This window comes from Coregonus clupeaformis, chromosome 27 (assembly GCF_020615455.1).
Source record: "Coregonus clupeaformis isolate EN_2021a chromosome 27, ASM2061545v1, whole genome shotgun sequence".
NCBI classification, from domain to species: domain Eukaryota; kingdom Metazoa; phylum Chordata; class Actinopteri; order Salmoniformes; family Salmonidae; genus Coregonus; species Coregonus clupeaformis.
In genome coordinates, this window is record NC_059218.1 from 44,978,503 (window position 1) to 45,001,002 (window position 22,500).

At 44.3% G+C, this 22,500-nt stretch overlaps 1 protein-coding gene across 1 annotated transcript in view; it reads right to left on the reverse strand.

Moving 5' to 3' along the window:
- The window catches only part of LOC121542054 (periostin), a 74,675-nt gene that overhangs the window by 47,833 nt on the left and 4,342 nt on the right, over positions 1-22,500 (reverse strand). The window contains exons 3-7 of the mRNA XM_045208241.1: positions 9,189-9,253; positions 7,523-7,680; positions 7,181-7,345; positions 4,032-4,178; positions 3,533-3,674 (exon numbers count right to left, since the gene is read on the reverse strand). Of these exons, the coding sequence (XP_045064176.1) occupies positions 3,533-3,674; positions 4,032-4,178; positions 7,181-7,345; positions 7,523-7,680; positions 9,189-9,253 (677 nt within the window). The remainder of the gene's footprint in view (positions 1-3,532; positions 3,675-4,031; positions 4,179-7,180; positions 7,346-7,522; positions 7,681-9,188; positions 9,254-22,500) is intronic.

Sequence of the window (22,500 nt, forward strand, 5' to 3'; positions counted from 1 at the left end):
TGTGCTCCTGTGTGTGCTCCTATGTGTGTCTTTGAGGATCCTGTGTGTGTCTTTGGGGATCCTGTGTGTGTCTTTGGGGATCCTGTGTGTGTCTTTGGGGATCCTGTGTGTGTCTTTGGGGATCCTGTGTGTGTCTTTGGGGATCCTGTGTGTGTCTTTGGGGATCCTGTGTGTGTCTTTGGGGATCCTGTGTGTGTCTTTGGGGATCCTGTGTGTGTCTTTGGGGATCCTATGTGTGTGTCTTTGGGGATCCTGTGTGTGTCTTTGGGGATCCCGTGTGTGTCTTTGGGGATCCCGTGTGTGTCTTTGGGGATCCTGTGTGTGTCTTTGGGGATCCTGTGTGTGTCTTTGGGGATCCCGTGTGTGTCTTTGTTTGGGGATCCTGTGTGTGTCTTTGGGGATCCTGTGTGTGTCTTTGGGGATCCTGAGTGTGTCTTTGGGGATCCTGTGTGTGTCTTTGGGGATCATGTGTGTGTCATTGGGGATCCTATGTGTGTGTCTTTGGGGATCCTGTGTGTGTCTTTGGGGATCCCGTGTGTGTCTTTGGGGATCCTGTGTGTGTCTTTGGGGATCCTGTCTGTGTCTTTGGGGATCCTGTGTGTGTCTTTGGGGATACTGTGTGTGTCTTTGGGGATCCTGTGTGTGTCTTTGGGGGTCCTGTGTGTGTCTTTGGGGATCCTGTGTGTGTCTTTGGGGATCCTGTGTGTGTCTTTGGGGATCCTGTGTGTGTCTTTGGGGATCCTGTGTGTGTCTTTGGGGATCCTGTGTGTGTCTTTGGGGATCCTGTGTGTGTCTTTGGGGATCCCGTGTGTGTCTTTGGGGATCCTGTGTGTGTCTTTGGGGATCCTGTGTGTGTCTTTGGCGATCCTGTGTGTGTCTTTGGGGATCCCGTGTGTGTCTTTGGGGATCCCGTGTGTGTCTTTGGGGATCCTGTGTGTGTCTTTGGGGATCCTGTGTGTGTCTTTGGGGATCCTGTGTGTGTCTTTGGGGATCCTGTGTGTGTCTTTGGGGATCCTGTGTGTGTCTTTGGGGGTCCTGTGTGTGTCTTTGGGGATCCTGTGTGTGTCTTTGGGGATCCTGTGTGTGTCTTTGGGGATCCTGTGTGTGTCTTTGGGGATCCTGTGTGTGTCTTTGGGGATCCCGTGTGTGTCTTTGGGGATCCTGTGTGTGTCTTTGGGGATCCTGTGTGTGTCTTTGGCGATCCTGTGTGTGTCTTTGGGGATCCTGTGTGTGTCTTTGGGGATCCCGTGTGTGTCTTTGGGGATCCTGTGTGTGTCTTTGGGGATCCTGTGTGTGTCTTTGGGGATCCTGTGTGTGTCTTTGGGGATCCTGTGTGTGTCTTTGGGGATCCCGTGTGTGTCTTTGGGGATCCTGTGTGTGTCTTTGGGGATCCTGTGTGTGTCTTTGGGGATCCTGTCTGTGTCTTTGGGGATCCCGTGTGTGTCTTTGGGGATCCTGTGTGTCTCTTTGGGGATCCTGTGTGTGTCTTTGGGGATCCTGTGTGTGTCTTTGGGGATCCTGTGTGTGTCTTTGGGGATCCCGTGTGTGTCTTTGGGGATCCTGTGTGTGTCTTTGGGGATCCCGTGTGTGTCTTTGGGGATCCCGTGTGTGTCTTTGTTTGGGGATCCTGTGTGTGTCTTTGGGGATCCTGTGTGTGTCTTTGGGGATCCTGTGTGTGTCTTTGGGGATCCTGTGTGTATCTTTGGGGATCCTGTGTGTGTCTTTGGGGATCCTGTGTGTGTCTTTGAGGATCCTGTGTGTGTCTTTGGGGATCCTGTGTGTGTCTTTGGGGATCCTGTGTGTGTCTTTGGGGATCCTGTGTGTGTCTTTGGGGATCCCGTGTGTGTGATGTACATACCACACAGACTCTAACTTTACATCAGTGAACAGACTGTGCTGACCCAGGCCTTGAGGAAGCGGCTGATTGAAAACTGACTACATGAACACCTCGGGAGGTTTCTTTCCTGCCCTTCCGTCTGCCTTATGTCTGCCTGACCTTGGGTGGTGTAGGGGCAGTAGTTCATCAGTATTACAATGCAAGACTGAAAACCAGCGAGCGCTGCGGTCCTGGAGGGCCATGCGGCTCTTGGGGTGGGGATAAATATCTAATGAGATTGGTCAGTTTACTTCACTGTAAACCCAGAGGCATTTTTTAACTCAAATACTTCAAGTAAGTTGAACTCAAAGTCAATGAAAATTCATTTATTACTTCAAATGTTTACCTGGTACTGACTCAAAACTAAATGAAAAGTCACGTCAACTATAAAAAAAAAAAGTTATGATAACAAATGAACTTTTTCCCATCATGTTCTACTTCAGGTCAATACTTTTTTGGGGTTTTAATATCTGTGTTTTTGCATGTACATTGATTGATTGATTGATTAATCTTATGCTACACAAAGATAAATAACATACATTTTTCAAAACTAATCCAATCATTTAGTTGGATTTTTGGAACCCATTACTGTATTCTCCTCCTAAACCTAGCAGTCACTGTGAATGCAGGATTGTGGGTGATTAAACAGTTGGATAGCCTAACTCTGGCTGGATTCCAATGAGAATGACAAATGATGTAACTTGCGGGTAAAATTTGGTACATTTCCCAGGTTTTCCAGAAATCCTTTTTGGAAAATCCCTCAACCAGGATTTTTATTTTTAATCTGGGAATTTTGGGAAAGTAACCCTACTTGCAGGCCTGATGCGGCCTGTAAACCACGAGTTTCAGGCCACTGAGTTAGGGTAAAGCTTATGAGATATGTAATGTATTGTCATAAAGAGTTTAATAATGATGATAACATTCACCTAGGAACTTGGTGAATGCAACATGACTGAAAACAAACAAATTCAACAAACATGTCTTTGTCACTGACAACTACAGGCATGGGCGGTAACTCTACAATTCACTCAAAAAGGCAAGGCACACTGGGGAATTATATTGGAGGCATGACTTAGTGAGGGCATTACTCAACATTTTCAAGCTATTACAACTCAAATCTATACCCCCTACATGGTCACAGTGACTCTATTGGTTTCAGTAATGACTACAAAATCACTTTAAATAACTGTACACAGATATATTAAGTGCAACGGGTTTCCTCAAAAGTTTTGGGTAGTGACAGCACATTGGGGTTTACAGTGTTGGCCATAGGTCATTGGTTCATTGTTTATCAAGGTTCAATGTTCAGTTTATTTTTATCATATAAAAATATATTTACATTCTTACAAGTGATCTCGCCATAAAAGACTGAAATGCAAAAAAAATCCTGCAAAGTGTTGATTGGTTATTGTTTTGGAAAATCCCTCAACCAGTATAATTTTTTTTAAATCTGGGAATTTTGGGAAATAAATCATTCATCATCATTGGTTACAGGTAACCTGGCCATAGGTGATTGGTTACTGGTAACCTAGCCATAGGTGATTGGCTACTTAACCTGGCCAGAAGTGATTGTTTTTTTTGTTAATCTGGCCATAGGTGATTGGTTATTGGTAACCTGGCCAGAGGTGAGTGGTTATTGGTACTCTGATTGGCTACCTGCGATGACAGCCTTGTCTCCCATGATGCGTTCCAGGAAGCTGGCCTCGAGGTCCTCCATAGCCTCGTTGGTGGGAGCAAACAGGGTGAAGTGACCTGGCTGGCCCATCTTCTCCATCACACCTGAGGCCAAGGCAACAGCCTGCGGGAGAGGACAGGAGGCTTACTGCTGCACCACGTCTAATACTATCACCACTACTAATACTACTCCTACAACAGTTTCCCCATCCCATCTGAGACCCTCTGGCTGCGTTTACACAGGAAGCCCAATTCTGAAATTTTGTGAAGAGATAGTGAAGGAGAAAACCTCTGGTCAGATTAATACTAGCCACTGTCATATTTGTATTTGCAATTATTATGGATTCCCATTAGCTGCTGCCAACGCAGCAGCTACTCTTCCTGGGGTCCAGCAAAATTAAGGCAGTTATACATTTTAAAAACAGTAATATTAGGTATGCATGCCGAAGGAGGAGAGGTCAGATTACAGTCAGGCACGTACGCTGAAGGAGGAGAGGTCTTCATTGACCTCCAGGACATTCTGGATGGTGTTGCCCACAGGGGTGATGACACGGTCGATGACATGGACCACCCCATTGGTTGCCACCTGGTTGCCATGGATAATCCTGGCACAGTTCACTGTGACGATCTGCAGAGGAAGAGAGGTGATTGGTTAATTGGCATGATTAATTGAATCATTCATCATCTAAAAATAACAATGATATAAAGTGATTCATGTGAGGTGAAATAAACATTCCTGTGGTCTGCTAGGCCTAGGGGTCGACTTCAGAATAAATACAACTAGGCCAAGAGTCAAGGGGTGAGAGCTAGCTAGGGGTCAACAACATACAGAGGCGTCATTCCCATAGGGTGCCCAAGGGAATGTGCCCCCTCAGATTTGTCCTGTTTAAAAAAAAAAAAAATCTACAGGGTCCCCTGTAGCTCAGTTGGTAGAGCATGTCCTCTTTGGCGCTTGCAACGCCAGGGTTGTGGGTTCGTTTCCCACAGGGGGGCCAGTATGAAAAATGTATGCACTCACTAACTGTAAGTTGCTCTGGATAAGAGCGTCTGCTGAATGACTTTAATGTTAAATGAATTACTAAACTTCATTTTTAAGCCCACATTTTATTATAATTATTTATAAAAAGATCTGCCAGCGGTATTTTGCAAAGGGGGCTGACTGACTGGACCAGGCAAAGAGGACTGAACAAGACTCACATTCCTTTCAATCTTTTACCTGGATTTCAGCAGAGAAGAAAATTGAGTTTCTTTAAAAAAAGAACCACTTGTCAGGAGGATACAACTCAAGACATATGCAGAAAAATATTAATTATGATGCCGTGACACTGTATGTGCCTGTATTGATGATGTGTGTTATGATCCCATCTCTATGGGGGTGCCACAGGGTTCAATTCTCGGGCCGACTCTATTCTCTGTGTATATCAATGATGTCGCTCTTGCTGCTGGTGACGCTCGGATCCACAAACCTCCAAACGAGCTTCAACGGCTCCTTCCGTAGCCTCCAACTGCTCTTAAACACTAGTTAAACTAAATGCATGCTCTTCAACCGAACGCTGCTTGCACCCGCCCACCCGACTAGAATCACTACTCTGGGCGGGTCTGACCTAGAGTATGTGGACAACTACAAATACCTAGGTGTCTGGTTAGACTGTAAACTCTCCTTCCAGACTCACATTAAGCATTTCCAATCAAAAGTTATATCTAGAATCGGCTTCTTATTTCGCAACAAAGCCTCCTTCACTCATGCTGCCAAACATGCCCTCGTAAAACTGACTATCCTACCGATCCTTGACTTCCGCGATGTCATTTACAAAATAGCCTCCAACACTCTACTCAGCAAATTGGATGTAGTCTATCACAGTGCCATCCGTTTTTTCACCCAAAGCCCCATATACTACCCACCATTGTGACCTGTACGCTCTCGTTGGCTGGCCCTCACTACATATTCGTTGCCAAACCCACTGGCTCCAGGTCATCTATAAATCACTGCTAGGCAAATCCCTGTTTTATCTAAGCTCACTGATCACCATAGCAACACCCACCCGTAGTCTGCGCTCCAGCAGGTATATCTCACTGGTCATCCCCCCAAAGCCAACACCTCCTTTGGCCGCCATTCCTTCCAGTTCTCTGCTGCCAATGACTGGAACAAACTGCAAAAATCTCTGAAGCTGGAGACTCTTATCTCCCTCACTAACTTTAAGCGTCAGTTGTCAGAGCAGTTTACCAATCACTGCACCTGTAAACAGCCATTCTGAAATTAGCCCACCCAACTACCAAATCCCCATATTGTTATTTATTTTGCTAATTTGCACCCCAGTATCTCTATTTGCACATCATCTTTTGCACATCTATCTTTCCAGTGTTAATACGAAATTGTAACTATTTTGCACTATGGCCTATTTATTGCCTTACCTCCATAAATTACAACATTCGCACACACTGTATATATACTTTCTGTTGTATTTTTGACTTTATGTTTTGTTTACCCCATATGTAACTCTGTGTTGTTGTTTTTATCGCACTGCTTTGCTTTATCTTGGCCAGGTCGCAGTTGTAAATGAGAACTTGTTCTCAACTGGCTTACCTGGTTAAATAAAGGTGAAATAAAATTATTGTAATGTGTGGCGGCAGGTAGCTTAGTGGTTAAGAGCATTGTGTCAGTAACCGAAAGGTCGCTGGTTCTAATCCCTGAGCTGACTCGGTGAAAAATCTGTCGATGTGCCCTTGAGCAAGGCACTTAACCCTAATTGCTCATATAAGTCACTCTGGATAAGAGCGTCTGGTAATGTGTTGTAATATCCTAGGCATGTTAGTGCAGTATATTGAGATGTGTGATTTTATAACAGTCAGAATGACACCCCCATTAAAATGAAAGCAGAAAAAAAGCAGTTTCAGTTTTTTTTTTTTTATGCTTAATTCAGCAGCATACAACAAAAACACCTTAATTTAGCACTAAAAACACAGTAACGTATTGTATATTTACCGTATTTTCAAGCCAACCAGCAGCCGGTAGTGTACCATAAAATTACAGGACATTTTTAGCAGTTCAGTTACCTGTAGATTGCCGTAAAAGAACGGTACCAAAAATTACAGTAAAAGTATTTGTTACCGTAAAGTTCCTTTTTTTTTTTACAGTACCTTTTTTTTCCCCATACAGGTAACTGGCTACCAGTAAATTACTTTAAACTGACAGATTTTTTATAGGGATTTTGTTATTATGCTAATTCGATTTAATTGATTTTAGGGGGTTCAAAACAACAATACATTTTTACAGTGTAGGGGTAGGGGCTAGCTGCCGTTACTGTTTATTATCTATCCTGTTGCCTAATCACTTTATTCCTAGTTATATGTAGATATCTACTGCAATTACCTCGTTCCCCTGCACATCGACTCGGTACTGGTACCCCGTGTATATAGCCAAGTTATCGTTACTCATTGTGTATCTATTATTACTTTTATTATTATGTGTTTTAGTTTCCTATTATTTCTCTATATTCTTTCCCTCTGCATCATTGGTAAGTAATCATTTCACTGTCAGTCCACGCCTGTTGTTTACAAAGCATGTGACAAATAAAAATCTGATTTGATTTGATTTTGATTTAATTTGAGCTAGGGGGGTTGACTACGTACCCCATTGGAGTAATGGTTGATGTAGAGTCCCATGTTGTTGTTCATGGAGGTGATGGACATGTCGTTCTTCAGGTCTTTGGTTAGCATGCGTCGGTTGACCATGTGATAGTGCAGGGTGTTGTAGAGCTGGATGTTGACGTTGCTCACCAAGGTACCACGCACCTCCTGGAGATAGGGGGAACAGCAGAGAGTTGGAGAGACTGTCTGAACATCTTCATCTGAAACATACTAATTAACGAACGGAGGAACGAATGAACGAACTAACGGAAAAAAAAACAAATGTACAAACTACAAACTACCGACTGACTGATTGACTGACTCACTGCAGTTACTTCTACTTACAGGGTCCAGCAGGTCCCAGGCTTCGTTGCTAGGGGTGAACATGGTGAATGATCCCTTCCCCTCGATCTCCTCCCTCAGCTTAGAGAGGTCAGAATACTCCTGGGTGGTACTAGCCTTCACCTGGCCCAATGTGCCATACACATTGTCTATAGGAGCCACTACATGGGAGGGAGGGGAGAGGGAAGATAGTGCTTAGGCTGCTATGGTTATAGGTCCTGGGACGTCCTCACCTTCACCAGGCCCAACGTGACGTGTATTATATTGTCTTTGTGAGCCACTGTGGATGGCAGAGGCTCACTGTCAACAATATTGTCTTCCTATCTTTAGATGTATTTGTTAAATGGGAGAGCAGAGGGAAGATAATGTATCACAATGGTTCTAGGTAAGAATATGAGTTATTACAGTCGCTATATAGTTATAGAGTTATAGAGTTAATATAGTCGCTATAGAGTTAATATAGTCTCTATAGAGTTATTATAGAGTTATTATAGAGTTATTATAGAGTTATAGAGTTATTATATAGTTATAGAGTTATGATATAGTTATAGAGTTATTATAGAGTTATTATAGAGTTATATAGTTATTATAGAGTTATAGAGTTATTATAGAGTTATTATAGAGTTATAGAGTTATTATAGAGTTATTGAGTTAATATAGTCTCTACAGAGTTATTATAGAGTTATTATAGAGTTATTATAGAGTTAATATAGAGTTATAGAGTTATTATAGAGTTATTATAGAGTTATAGAGTTATTATAGAGTTATAGAGTTATTATATAGTTATAGAGTTATTATAGAGTTATATAGTTATTATAGAGTTATTGAGTTAATATAGTCTCTATAGAGTTATTATAGAGTTATTATAGAGTTATTATAGAGTTAATATAGAGTAATATAGTTATTATAGAGTTATTATAGAGTTATAGAGTTATTATAGAGTTATAGAGTTATTATAGAGTTATTATAGAGTTATAGAGTTATTATAGAGTTATTATAGAGTTATTATAGAGTTATAGAGTTATTATATAGTTATAGAGTTATTATAGAGTTATAGAGTTATTATAGAGTTATTATAGAGTTATAGAGTTATTATAGAGTTATAGAGTTATTATAGAGTTATAGAGTTATTATAGAGTTATAGAGTTATTATAGAGTTATAGAGTTATTATAGAGTTATAGAGTTATTATAGAGTTATATAGTTATTATAGAGTTATATAGTTATTATATAGTTATTATAGAGTTATAGAGTTATTATAGAGTTATATAGTTATTATAGAGTTATTATATAGTTATTATAGAGTTATATAGTTATTATAGAGTTATATAGTTATTATAGAGTTATAGAGTTATTATAGAGTTATAGAGTTATTATAGAGTTAATATAGAGTTATAGAGTTATAGAGTTATTATAGAGTTATAGAGTTATTATAGAGTTATTATAGTCTCTATAGAGTTATTATAGAGTTAATATAGTCACTATAGAGTTATTATGGAGTTATAGCATTATGATAGAGTTATAGAGTTATTATAGATTTATAGATTTATAGAGGAAGGATGAGGGAGGTTGGAAGTGGGAGTGTGTTGGGGATGAGGGTGCCAGCCCATCTGGCATCTGGCATTTGCCCGAAATGCCAGATGGCCAGTCCGCCCCTGGTAGACACTTACCTGCAGGGCATCCTTTCATGCCTTCCAGCTTCATGTAGCCAGGACAACACTCATACAAAACCACCCTGGAGAAAGACAAGACAGCAATTAGCTACAAGACAAGATAACAGAGAGAAGCAGTCCATGTCTAAGTTAGGCCCAATCATTGCACTGGCCAAATCAATACAATATAAAAAAGAGTTTGGAAGAAGAAGAAGAAGAAGAAGAAGAAGAAGAAGAAGAAGAAGAAGAAGAAGAAGAAGAAGAAGAAGAAGAAGAAGAAGAAGAAGAAGAAGAAGAAGAAGAAGAAGAAGAAGAAGAAGAAGAAGAAGAAGAAGAAGAAGAAGAAGAAGAAGAACTCAAACAACAGGCTAATTTCAAACAACATCATTACCAGCACTATGGTGTCAGCTTCAGAAAGAGAAAAGTAGAACATAATATAATTGTTAGAGACAACATTGGCGGACAACACAAAGTGAAACACTGAATAACTTCTCAATTTAAACTGAATTGGAGCTGAATGGGATTTGGACCAAAGCATGTCAACCATCTTGCATGAATTATGGGACTGATTGCACAAACCAAGACACTATAGAGAAGATAATTATTCTTCTGATGGATATTTTCCCTTGGACAAATGAGCTAATAATTATGATCTGGGAAGTGTATAATCTCTCCAGGGATGTGGTTCATCATCTTTGTTTGTCCTTCTTGCCCAATCAGAAACAAGTAGTCAACAATGTTGTGGTATAAACAGAGAATAAGATCAGTATTGGAAACCATATCGGATTGATTTCCAAACTATGACTACGGAGCTTAAGCAGATAATGGACCAATAAATCTCATAGTACAATGCGTGAAAGCAACTTTGTCCGAACTGATAAACTCAAGTGATTGCCAATTGTGTTAAGTAATATTATTTGCAAAAATGTTTCTGTTGACTCCTAAAATTGCCTCCCTCGGATTGACAGGTTTTCACACTCTGTCAGCAGATGTGTGTGTGTATGTGTATGTGTGTGTGTATGTGTGTGTGTATGTGTGTGTTTCAAATAAAATACAATGAAATGTTATTAGTCACATGCTTTGGTGTGGACTAATGGTGAAATGATTTCTTACGGGCCTTTCCCAACAACGCAGAGAGAAAGAAAATAGAGAAATAATAGAAAAATAAAACACGTAATAATAAAAGTAATAATAGATCCACAATGAGTAACGATAACTATTTATATACAAGGGGTACCAGTACTGAGTGGATGTGCAGGGGTACCAGTACTGAGTGGATGTGCAGGGGTACCAGTACTGAGTGGATGTGCAGGGGTACCAGTACTGAGTGGATGTGCAGGGGTACCAGTACTGAGTGGATGTGCAGGGGTACCAGTACTGAGTGGATGTGCAGGGGTACCAGTACTGAGTGGATGTGCAGGGGTACCAGTACTGAGTGGATGTGCAGGGGTACCAGTACTGAGTGGATGTGCAGGGGTACCAGTACTGAGTGGATGTGCATGGGTACCAGTACTGAGTGGATGTGCAGGGGTACCAGTACTGAGTGGATGTGCAGGGGTACCAGTACTGAGTGGATGTGCAGGGGTACCAGTACTGAGTGGATGTGCAGGGGTACCCATACTGAGTGGATGTGCAGGGGTACGAGGTAATTGAGGTAGATATGTAGATATAACTAGGAATACAGTGACATAGAGTAAACAGTAGCAGCAGCGTACGTGACGACTCAAAAGAGTTCGTGTAAAAAGGGTCAATGCAGGTAGTCTGGGTAGCTATTTAGTGAAGTATTTTAACTAACTATTTAGCAGTCTTATGGCTTGGGGGTAGAAGCTGTTCAGGGTCCTGTTGGTTCCAGGTTTGCTGTGCGGTAGCAGAGAGAACAGTCTATGACTTGGGATGGCCGGAGTCTTTGACCATTTTTAGGACCTTCCTCTGACACCGCCTGGTATAGAGGTCCTGGATGGCAGGAAGCTCGACCCCAGTGATGTACTGGGCCGTACGCAGTACCCTCTGTAGCGCCTTGCGGTCGGAGGCAGAGCAGTTGCCATACCAGGCGGTGATGCAACCAGTCAAGATGCTCTCAATGGTGCAGCTGTAGAACTCTTTGAGGATCTGAGGGCCCATGCCAAATCTTTTCAGCCTCCTGAGGGGGAAGAGGTGTTGTTGTGGACTCCTCACAACTGTGTTTGTGTGTTTGGACCACGATAGATCCTTAGTGATGTTCACACCGAGGAACTTGAAGCTCTCAACCCGCTCCACTACAGCCTTGTCGATGTGAATGGGAGTGTGCTCGGCCCTCCGTTTCATGTAGTCCACGATCAGCTCCTTTGTCTTGCTGACGTTGAGGGAGAGGTTGTTGTCCTGGCACCACACTGCCAGGTCTCTGACCTCCTCCCTATAGGCTGTCTCGTCGCCGTTGGTGATCAGGCCTAACGTTGTGTTGTCTGCAAACTTAATGATGGTGTTGGAGTCGTGCCTGGCCACACAGTCGTGGGTGAACAGGGAGTACAGGAGGGGACTAATCACACACCCCTGAGGGGCCCCCGTGTTGATGGTCAGCGAGGTGGATGTTTTGTTGCCTACCCTTACCACCTTGGTGCGGTCCGTCAGGAAGTCCAGGATCCAGCTGCAGAGGGAGGTGTTCAGTCCCAGGGTCCTTAGCTTAGTGATGAGCTTTGTGGGCACTATGGTGTTGAACGCTGAGCTGTAGTCAAATCAAATGGCTACCCAGACTATTTGCATTGCCCCCCCCCACCCCTCTTTTATGCTGCTGCTACTCTCTGTTTATTAACTATGCATAGTCACTTTAATAACTCTACCTACATGTACATATTACCCCAATTACCTCGACTAACCGGTGCCACCGCACATTGCCTCGGTACCGGTACCCCCTGTATATAGCCTCGCTATTGTTAATTCTGCTGCTCTTTAATTATCTGTTACTTTTATTTTGTATTATTTTAATTGTATTTTTTTGTGATTCTTTGGGGGTTCTTTCTTAAAACTGCATTGTTGGTTAAGGGCTTGTAAGTAAGCATTTCACTGTAAGGTCTACTACACCTGTTGTATTCGGCGCATGCGACAAATAACATTTGATTTGATTTGATTTGATTTAAACAGCATTTCAGCGTAGGTGTTATTTTTATCCCAGTGTGGCGTGAAATAGAGATTGCATCATCTGTGGATCTGTTGGGGCGATATGCGAATTGGAGTGGGTCCAGGGTGTCTGGGATGATGGTGTTGATGTGATTCATGACCAGCCTTTCAAATCATTTCAAAGCATTTCATGGCTACAGATGTGAGTGCTACGTGTGTGTGTGTGTGTGTGTGTGTGTGTGTGTGTGTGTCTGTGTGTGTGTGTGTGTGTGTGTGTGTGTGTGTGTGTGTGCGTGTGCGTGTGCACGTGCGCGTGCGCGTGTGCGTGTGTGTGTGTGTGTGTGTGTGTGTGTGTCTCCTTGCCGTAGCTGATTTGACTGGCTCGCTGGTTTAGAACACAGAACCATTTGGACCGCTAAAATAATAATAATAATACACATACTGTACACATACTGTAGATAATATTGATAAATAAATGAACTACCAGTACCTTTATTTAACCTTTATTTAGACAGGTCATTGAGATGAAATCTCTTTTACAAGAGAGACCTGTATGACTAACGTATGGCCGAAACCCCCTCCAGGGGGTCAGTATCCCACTGTCTACGTATGGTTGAAACCCCCTCCAGGGGGTCAGTATCCCACTGTCTACGTATGGTTGAAACCCCCTCCAGGGGGTCAGTATCCCACTGTCTACGTATGGCCGAAACCCCCTCCAGGGGGTCAGTATCCCACTGTCTACGTATGGCCGAAACCCCCTCCAGGGGGTCAGTAACCCACTGTCTACAAATGGCTGAAACCCCCTCTAGGATGTCATTACCCACTGTCTACGTATGGTTGAAACCCCCTCCACTGTCTACATATGGCTGAAACCCCCTCCACTGTCGACATATGGCTGAAACCCCCTCCACTGTCGACATATGGCTGAAACCCCCTCCACTGTCTACATATGGCTGAAACCCCCTCCACTGTCTACATATGGCTGAAACCCCCTCCACTGTGTACATATGGTTGAAACCCCCTCCACTGTCTACATATGGCTGAAACCCCCTCCACTGTCTACATATGGCTGAAACCCCCTCCACTGTCTCCATCTGTAATAAATGAGCTGTAACTCTCAGTGATTCTCTGTAGTTCTATAATTATTACCACCTGAACCCTGCTAGGTGTGTGTGTGTGTGTGTGTGTGTGTGTGTGTGTGTGTGTGTGTGTGTGTGTGTGTGTGTGTGTGTGTGTGTGTGTGTGTGTGTGTGTGTGTGTGTGTGCGTGTGCGTGTGTATCTGTGTGTGTCTGTGTGTGTGCGTGTGTGCGTGTGTGCGTGTGTGCGTGTGTGCGTGTGTGCGTGTGTGTGTGTGTGTGTGTGTGTGTGTGTGTGTGTGTGTGTGTGTGTGTGACCCTGCTAGGGAGGTCAACTAAGGAAATTAAGGCATCAAGATCTCCCCATAGAGCAACTCAACCACTGAATAGAGAATTCACTATTATTACAGACTAACAAGGGCACACTGTCCTTTGACCAATGAATGAAAAATAGGATAACAAGGATAATCTAACTAATGGATAGAAAATAGCTAGCCAATGAATGAGGCTTAAAGTGTAATTTAGTGAAATGTCAGGTAGTAGATGCTGATTATGACTCATTGGTTTTGCAGGTGAAACTGACTAGTATTGAGCCCATTGTTCAGCGAGTACCGCTTCCGCCTGATTCAGCTCATCTTTTGCAAAAATACTTTTCCGTTTACTCTAGGAAGCCAAAGGAAGCAAACGGAACAAACAGGGAGGGGCCTACCTGAACTTGTACAATAGAAACGCTCCTTTTTGTTGCAAAACGTTTTCCCGTTTGGCAACAGATTTACGTTTTAGCAGACGCTCTTATCCAGAGCGACTTACAGTTATTGAGTGCATACATTTTTCATACTGGCCCCCCTGTGGGAAACGAACCCACAACCCTGGCGTTGCAAGCGGCATGCTCTACCAACTGAGCTACATTTACATTACATTTACGTCATTTAGCAGACGCTCTTATCCAGAGCGACTTACAAGGGCACTACGTTTTACAATGGAATCTGACTAATGCATACACCCCAGTACTGTTGATTCACAGTATGTAAGGTTACTCCATTATGTCATGCTACAACTTGAAACTTTACAGTACCGTGGTTATGCACCAGCAATTGGCTTTCCTATATGGTAACACACACCACCCACTACAATGTGTTGCTCTGGTACATGCTAACAGACCCCATCGAATATATCTAGGCTACTAATATATCTATTACCGGTGGCTTCAATTACGTAACAGTGGATATATACTGAGGCTTTAAGACATGAATAAACCCTTTATGAAGTACATCCTGACTGAGAAAATGGGGCTGTGGTGGTGGGGGTTGTGTAAGTCGCTCTGGATAAGAGCATCTGCTAAAATGACGTAAATGTAAATGTAAATGTTGTGTTACGGATCATTAAGGACTGGGGCTGGGGTGGTGGGTTGGTTAGGGTGTTGTGTTACGGATCATTAAGCACTGGGGCTGGGGTGGTGGGGGTTAGGGTGTTGTGTTACGGATCATTAAGCACTGGGGCTGGGGTGGTGGGTTGGTTAGGGTGTTGTGTTACGGATCATTAAGCACTGGGGCTGGGGTGGTGGGGGTTAGGGTGTTGTGTTACGGATCATTAAGCACTGGGGCTGGGGTGGTGGGTTGGTTAGGGTGTTGTGTTACGGATCATTAAGCACTGGGGCTGGGGTGGTGGGTTGGTTAGGGTGTTGTGTTACGGATCATTAAGCACTGGGGCTGGGGTGGTGGGTTGGTTAGTATAATACAGTGTCTGGTGTGGTTCCTGAGTTGGTGACCCCAACAGATTGACGGCTACATCTATACCACTAATGGTAACATTAACAACAACTAATGCTACCACTGTCTTTACAGTGAGGGAAAAAAGTATTTGATCCCCTGCTGATTTTGTACGTTAGCCCACTGACAAAGACATGATCAGTCTATAATTTTAATGGTAGGTTTATTGAGAGTCAGTGAGAGACAGAATAACAACAAAAAAATCCAGAAATCTATCTATCTATCTATCTATCTATCTATCTATCTATCTATCTATCTATCTATCTATCTATCTATCTATCTATCTATCTATCTACATATCACTCTCTGTCTCTCTCTCTCTCTCTCTCTCTCTCTCTCTCTCTCTCTCTCTCTCTCTCTCTCTCTCTCTCTCTCTCTCTCTCTCTCTCTCTCTCTCTCTCTCTCTCTCTCTCTCTCTCTCTCTCTCTCTCTCTCTCTCTCTCTCTCTCTGTCTCTATCTCTCTCTGTCTTGATCTCAATGTCAAGAAGCAAACTATAGTACATCACCCACATCCTCTCATCACATCCCAACAAAGCAATGATGAGATATTAGCCCCCCCCCTCCAACACACATTCTTTCCTCATCTCTCATCCCTACCACACTACCAGCTCAGACATCACAGCTGGACAGATTTCCTCCAGAGGTGCTGAACAATGTTCCCACTGTCAGAAAGAGAGAGAGAGAGAGAGAGAGAGAGAGAGAGAGAGAGAGAGAGAGAGAGAGAGAGAGAGAGAGAGAGAGAGAGAGAGAGAGAGAGAGAGAGAGAGAGAGAGAGAGAGAGAGAGAGAGAGAGAGAGAGAGCGAGGGAGAGAGAGAGAGAGAGAGAGAGAGAGAGAGAGAGAGAGAGAGAGAGGGATATATATACAGTGCCTTCAGAAAGTATTCAGACCTCTTGACTTATTCCACAGTTTGTTGTGTTACAGCCTGAATTCAAAATGTATTTAAAAAAAAAATAATTTCACCCATCTACACACAATACCCCATAATGAAAAAGTGAAAACATGTTTTTAGAAATGTTTTCAAATTTATTGAAAATGAGATAGAGAAATATATCATTTAAATAAGTATTCACACCTCTGAGTGAATTATCTTGTTAGAATCCCCTTTGGCAGAGATTACAGCTGTGAGTCTTTCTGGGTAAGTCTCTGAGAGCTTTCCACACCTGGATTGTGCAATATTTGCCCATTTTTCTTTTCAAATTTCTTCAAGCTCTGTCAAATTGGCTGTTGATCATTGCTAAACAACCATTTTCAGGTCTTGCCATAGATTTTCAAGTAGATTTAAGTGAAAGCTGTAACTCGACCACTCAGGAACATTCACTGTCTTTTTGGTAAGCAACTCCAGTGTAGATTTGGCCTTGTGTTTTAGGTTATTGTCCTGCTGAAAATTGAATTCATCACACAGTGTCTGGTGGAAAGCAAACTGAACCAGGTTTTCCTTGTCTTTGTGTGTGATTGTTTATAGTGGAGGGTAGTGAAGCTCGGTGGAGCTCCTTGTATTTTGTATCGCTCAAACGGATATTCAATGTCTGCTTGTTTTTTTGGTTTACCCATAATTGTATGTGTGGCGTAAATAGTCGTTCAAAAATCATGTTAAACACTATTATTGCAACAACAAAAAAATCTTAGAAGTTGATGCATCCCTGAGGCCTCCTGTAGCTCAGTTGGTAGAGCATGGCGCTTGCAACGCCAGGGTTGTGGGTTTGATTCCCACGGGGGGCCAGTATGAAAATGTATGCACTCACCAACTGTAAGTCGCTCTGGATAAGAGCGTCTGCTAAATGATCAATGTAAATTCTTTTAAGCACATTTTTACTGCTGAACTTATTTAGGCTTGAAATAACAAATGGGTTGAATAATTATTGACTGAAGACATTTCATTTGACATTTTAGTCATTTAGCAGAAACTTTTATCCGGAGCGACTTACAGTTAGTGAGAGCATACATTTTCATACTGGCCCCCCATGGGAAACAAACCCACAACCCTGGCGTTGCAAGCGCCATGCTCTACCAACTGAGCTACACGGGGGGTAGCTTTTCATTTTTTATTAATTTGTAAAAATCTCGAAAAACATTATTTTCTGTACGCCAGTGACAAATCTACATTTTATCCATTTTAAAATCACAACAAAATATGGAAAAAGTAAAGGGGTGTGAACACTTCATAAGGCACTATATATATATATATTATGAAGTGTTCACACCACTTTACTTTTTCCACATTTTGTTGTGATTTTAAAGCAAAAATATAAACACAACATGTAAAATGTTGGTCCTAGGGCCTAAATAATTCATATAAATTGACTAATTTCCTCATGAACTGTAACTCAGTAAAATAGTTGAACTCGCTGCATGTTGCATTCATATTTATATAAACCTATTGTTTCTAAAACAAACCTCGTCTCTAGACCAAACCTCTTGTTTCTAGAACAAACCTCTTGTTTCTAGAACAAACCTCTTGTCTCTAGAACAAACCTCTTGTCTCCAGAACAAACCTCTTGTTTCTAGAAAAACCTCTTGTCTCTAGAACAACCTTTGTTTCTAGAACAAACCTCTTGTCTCTAGAACAACCTTTGTTTCTAGAACAAACCTCTTGTCTCTAGAACATACCTCTTGTTTCTAGAACAAACCTCTTGTTTCTAGACCAAACCTCTTATCTCTCAGGTAGCTTAGTGGTTAAGAGCGTTGTGCCAGTAACCGAAAGGTCGCTAGTTCTAATCCCCAAGCCGACTAGGTGAAAAATCTGTCGATGTGCCCTTGTGCAAGGCACTTAACCCTAATTGCTCCTGTAAGTCGCTCTGGATAAGAGCGTCTGCTAAATGACTGAAATGTAAATCTAGAACAAACCTATTTTCTCCAGAACAAACCTCTTGTTTCTAGAACAAACCTCTTGTTTCTAGAACAAACCTCTTGTCTCTAGAACAAACATCTTGTTTCTAGAACAAACCTCTTGTCTCCAGAACAAACCTCTTGTTTCTAGAACAAACCTCTTGTCTCTAGAACAACCTTTGTTTCTAGAACAAACCTCTTGTCTCTAGAACAAACCTCTTGTTTCTAGAACAAACCTCTTGTCTCTAGAACAAACCTCTTGTTTCTAGAACAAACCTCTTGTCTCCAGAACAAACCTCTTGTTTCTAGAACAAACCTCTTGTCTCTAGAACAACCTTTGTTTCTAGAACAAACCTCTTGTCTCTAGAACAACCTTTGTTTCTAGAACAAACCTCTTGTCTCTAGAACATACCTCTTGTTTCTAGAACAAACCTCTTGTTTCTAGACCAAACCTCTTATCTCTCGACCAAACCCTTAGTTATGTGCCATTCAGAGTACCATTATAATAACCTATTGATCAAACCATTTGGTTAAGTACCAGTCAGTGTACCATTATAATAACCTTATGATCAAAGCCTTTATTTATGTACCAGTCAATGGGTTTGAACCAAATGGATAGAAACACATCATTAAAGGGATTCACACAATAGGCACTTATGCACACACACACACACACACACACACACACACACACACACACACACACACACACACACACACACACACACACACATACATACACACACAAACACACACACACACACATACACACACACACACAAACACACACACACACACACATACACACACACAAAAACACAAACACAAAAACAAAAACAAAAACACAAACACACAAAGCCTCAAGATACACAGATCAAGCCTAGAAAGGAGGAGAGAGAGAGAGAGAAAGAGAGACAGAGAGAGAGCGCGAAAGAGGGCAAGGTGGGGGAAAGAGAGCGAGAGGATTCCATTCATTGCACAGAATGTCAGTAGACAGGACCAGCGCGCAACCCGGAGTGGGAGGAAAGGGAAAGGTTGACATGATAGAGGAAAGAGAAAGTGAAAAAGCCCTGAGTCAACCCATAAATAAATAAAAACCTAACCCTGAGTAAACACATAACTAACCCTAACCCTAACCCTGAGTCAACACATAACTAATTCTAACCCTAACCCTAACCATGATTCAACACATAACTAACACTAACCCTAGCCTTAATCCTGAGTCATTACATAACTAAAACTAAACCTAACCCTAACCCCGAGTCAACACATAACTAACACTAACCCTAACCCTGAGTAAACACATAACTAACACTAACCCTAACCCTGAGTAAACACATAACTAACCCTAACCCTAACCCTGAGTCAACACATAACTAACACTAACCCTAACCCTGAGTCAAAACATAACTAAAACTAACCCTAACCCTAACCCTGAGTCAACACAAAACTAACCCTAACCCTAACCCTGAGTCAACACATAACTAACCCTAACCCTAACCCTGAGTCAACACATAACTAACACTAACCCAACCCTAACCCTAACCCTGAGTCAACACAAAACTAACCCTAACCCTAACCCTGAGTCAACACAAAACTAACCCTAACCCTAAACCTGAGTCAACACACATAACTAACAATAACCCTAACCCTAACCCTAAACCTGAGTCAACACACATAACTAACAATAACCCTAACCCTAACCCTGAGTCAACACACAAAATTAACCCTAACCCCAACCTGTGACACTCTGGCTCTAGGACTTTTGTATGTGAGCTAGAGTGTATGTTGTTTTGTTGGGGATTTGGGTGTTTTTCTATGTTGGTAGTTCTGTCGGGTGTATTTCTATGTTTGCAGGTCTGTGGGTTGTTTTTCTAGGTGTTGTATGTTGTAGTCAATGACTCCCAATCGGAGGTAACGAGTGTCAGCTGTCGGCTCGTTATCTCTGATTGGGAGCCATATTTTAACTGTCAGTTTTCACCTTTGTTTTGTGGGTTATTGTTCCAAGTTCAGTGTATTGTTACGTTAGGACTTCACTATCGTCTTTTGTTGTTTTACGTGGTTGCTTTATAAATAAAGTCATCATGTTCACTCCACGCGCTGCGTATTGGTCCGCTCCTTCCGACGATCGTGACAGAATAACCCACCGTAAAGGAACCAAGCAGCGCGTCCAGGAACAAAGGGTCTGGACATGGAAGGAACTGGTGGAAGGAAAAGGGTCCTGGACTTGGGAGGAGATCCTCGATGGGATGGATCGCCGTCCTTGGAGCGAGACGGTGGAGAGGCGACGGCGAGAGGAGCAACGGCATCAGCAGGGCCATCATCGTCGGAAGGACGAGAGGCAACCCCAAGAAATTTTTTTGGGGGGCACATGGCTTGGGCGACGGAGCAGCAGGAGGCTGCCACAAGGCAGAGTCAGAGGGCTGCCAGGTTAAGGGGGCTGACGGAGGCAGAGAAGGGACGGATTCAGTGGGCTACCAGGTCAAGGGGGCAACTGGGTAAAGCAGGGAGGGAAAGCGTTGAGGCACGGCGTGAGGTACTGGGGTGTGTAACCAGTTCGGTCCGGCCCGTTCCTAGTCCCGTGGTGCAGCCAGTAGTGTGTGTTCCCCGTACGGTACGGCCTGTTCCGGTCCTCGCACTAAGGATACGGTGCGCGTCGCCAGCCCAGCCCGGCCTGTTCCTACTCCTCGCACCAGGGATACGGTGCGCTTCGCCAACCCGGCCTGGCCTGTTCCGGCCACTCGCACCAGGGATACGGTGCGCGTCGCCAGCCCAGCCCGGCCTGTTCCTACTCCTCGCACCAGGGATACGGTGCGCCGCCAACCCGGCCCGGCCTGTTCCGGCCACTCGCACCAGGGATACGGTGCGCGTCGCCAGCCCAGCCCGGCCTGTTCCTACTCCACGCACCAGGGATACGGTGCGCTCGCCAGCCCGGCCCGGCCTGTTCCGGCCACTCGCACCAGGGATACGGTGCGCGTCGCCAGCCCAGCCCGGCCTGTTCCTACTCCACGCACCAGGGATACGGTGCGCGTCGCCAGCCCCGCCCGGCCTGTTCCTGCTCTCCGCACTAGGCGTTATGGGAGTCCCCAGGGTCCAGCATGCCCTGTTCCGGCTCCCCGCACTAGGCGTTATGGGAGTCCCCAGGGTCCAGCATGCCCTGTTCCGGCTCCCCGCACTAGGCGTCATGTGCGTTCCCAGGGTCCAGCAAGCCCTGTTGCTTCTCTCCGCACTAGCCCTGAGATGCGTGTCCTCAGCCCGGTACCTCCTGTTCCGGCACCACGCACCAGGCCTACGATGCGCCTCAGACGGTCAGAGTCTGCCGTCTGCCCAACGGGGCCTGAACTGTCCGTCTGCCCAACGGGGCCTGAACTGTCCGTCTGCCCAACGGGGCCTGAACTGTCCGTCTGCCCAACGCCGTCTGAACTGTCCGTCTGCCCAACGCCGTCTGAACTGTCCGTCTGCCCAACGCCGTCTGAACTGCCCGTCTGCCCAACGCCGTCAGAGCCTTCCGCCAGACAGGATCAGCCAGAGCCTTCCGCCAGACAGGATCAGCCAGAGCCTTCCGCCAGACAGGATCAGCCAGAGCCTTCCGCCAGACAGGATCAGCCAGAGCCTTCTGCCAGACAGGATCAGCCAGAGCCTTCTGCCAGACAGGATCAGCCAGAGCCTTCTGCCAGACAGGATCAGCCAGAGCCTTCTGCCAGACAGGATCAGCCAGAGCCTTCTGCCAGACAGGATCAGCCAGAGCCTTCTGCCAGACAGGATCAGCCAGAGCCTTCTGCCAGACAGGATCAGCCAGAGCCTTCTGCCAGACAGGATCAGCCAGAGCCTTCCGCCAGCCAGGATCCGCCAGAGCCGTCCAGCCAGGATCCGCCTGAGCCAGCCAGCCAGGATCTGCCCCTCAGTCCGGTGCTGCCCTTTAGTCAGGTGCTGCCCCTTAGCCCGGTGCTGCCCCTTGGTCCGGTGCTGCCCCTTAGTCCGGTGCTGCCACTTAGTCCGGTGCTGCCACTTAGTCCGGTGCTGCCCCTTAGTCCGGTACTGCCTACTAAGCAGTTTGTGACTGTGGTGGGGTGGGGATCACGACCGGGGCCAGAGCCACCACCGTGGACAGACGCCCACCCAGACCCTCCCCTAGAGCGTATGCTGGTGCGCCCGGAGTGCGCACCTTTAGGGGGGGGTACTGTGACACTCTGGCTCTAGGACTTTTGTATGTGAGCTAGAGTGTATGTTGTTTTGTTGGGGATTTGGGTGTTTTTCTATGTTGGTAGTTCTGTCGGGTGTATTTCTATGTTTGCAGGTCTGTGGGTTGTTTTTCTAGGTGTTGTATGTTGTAGTCAATGACTCCCAATCGGAGGTAACGAGTGTCAGCTGTCGGCTCGTTATCTCTGATTGGGAGCCATATTTTAACTGTCAGTTTTCACCTTTGTTTTGTGGGTTATTGTTCCAAGTTCAGTGTATTGTTACGTTAGGACTTCACTATCGTCTTTTGTTGTTTTACGTGGTTGCTTTATAAATAAAGTCATCATGTTCACTCCACGCGCTGCGTATTGGTCCGCTCCTTC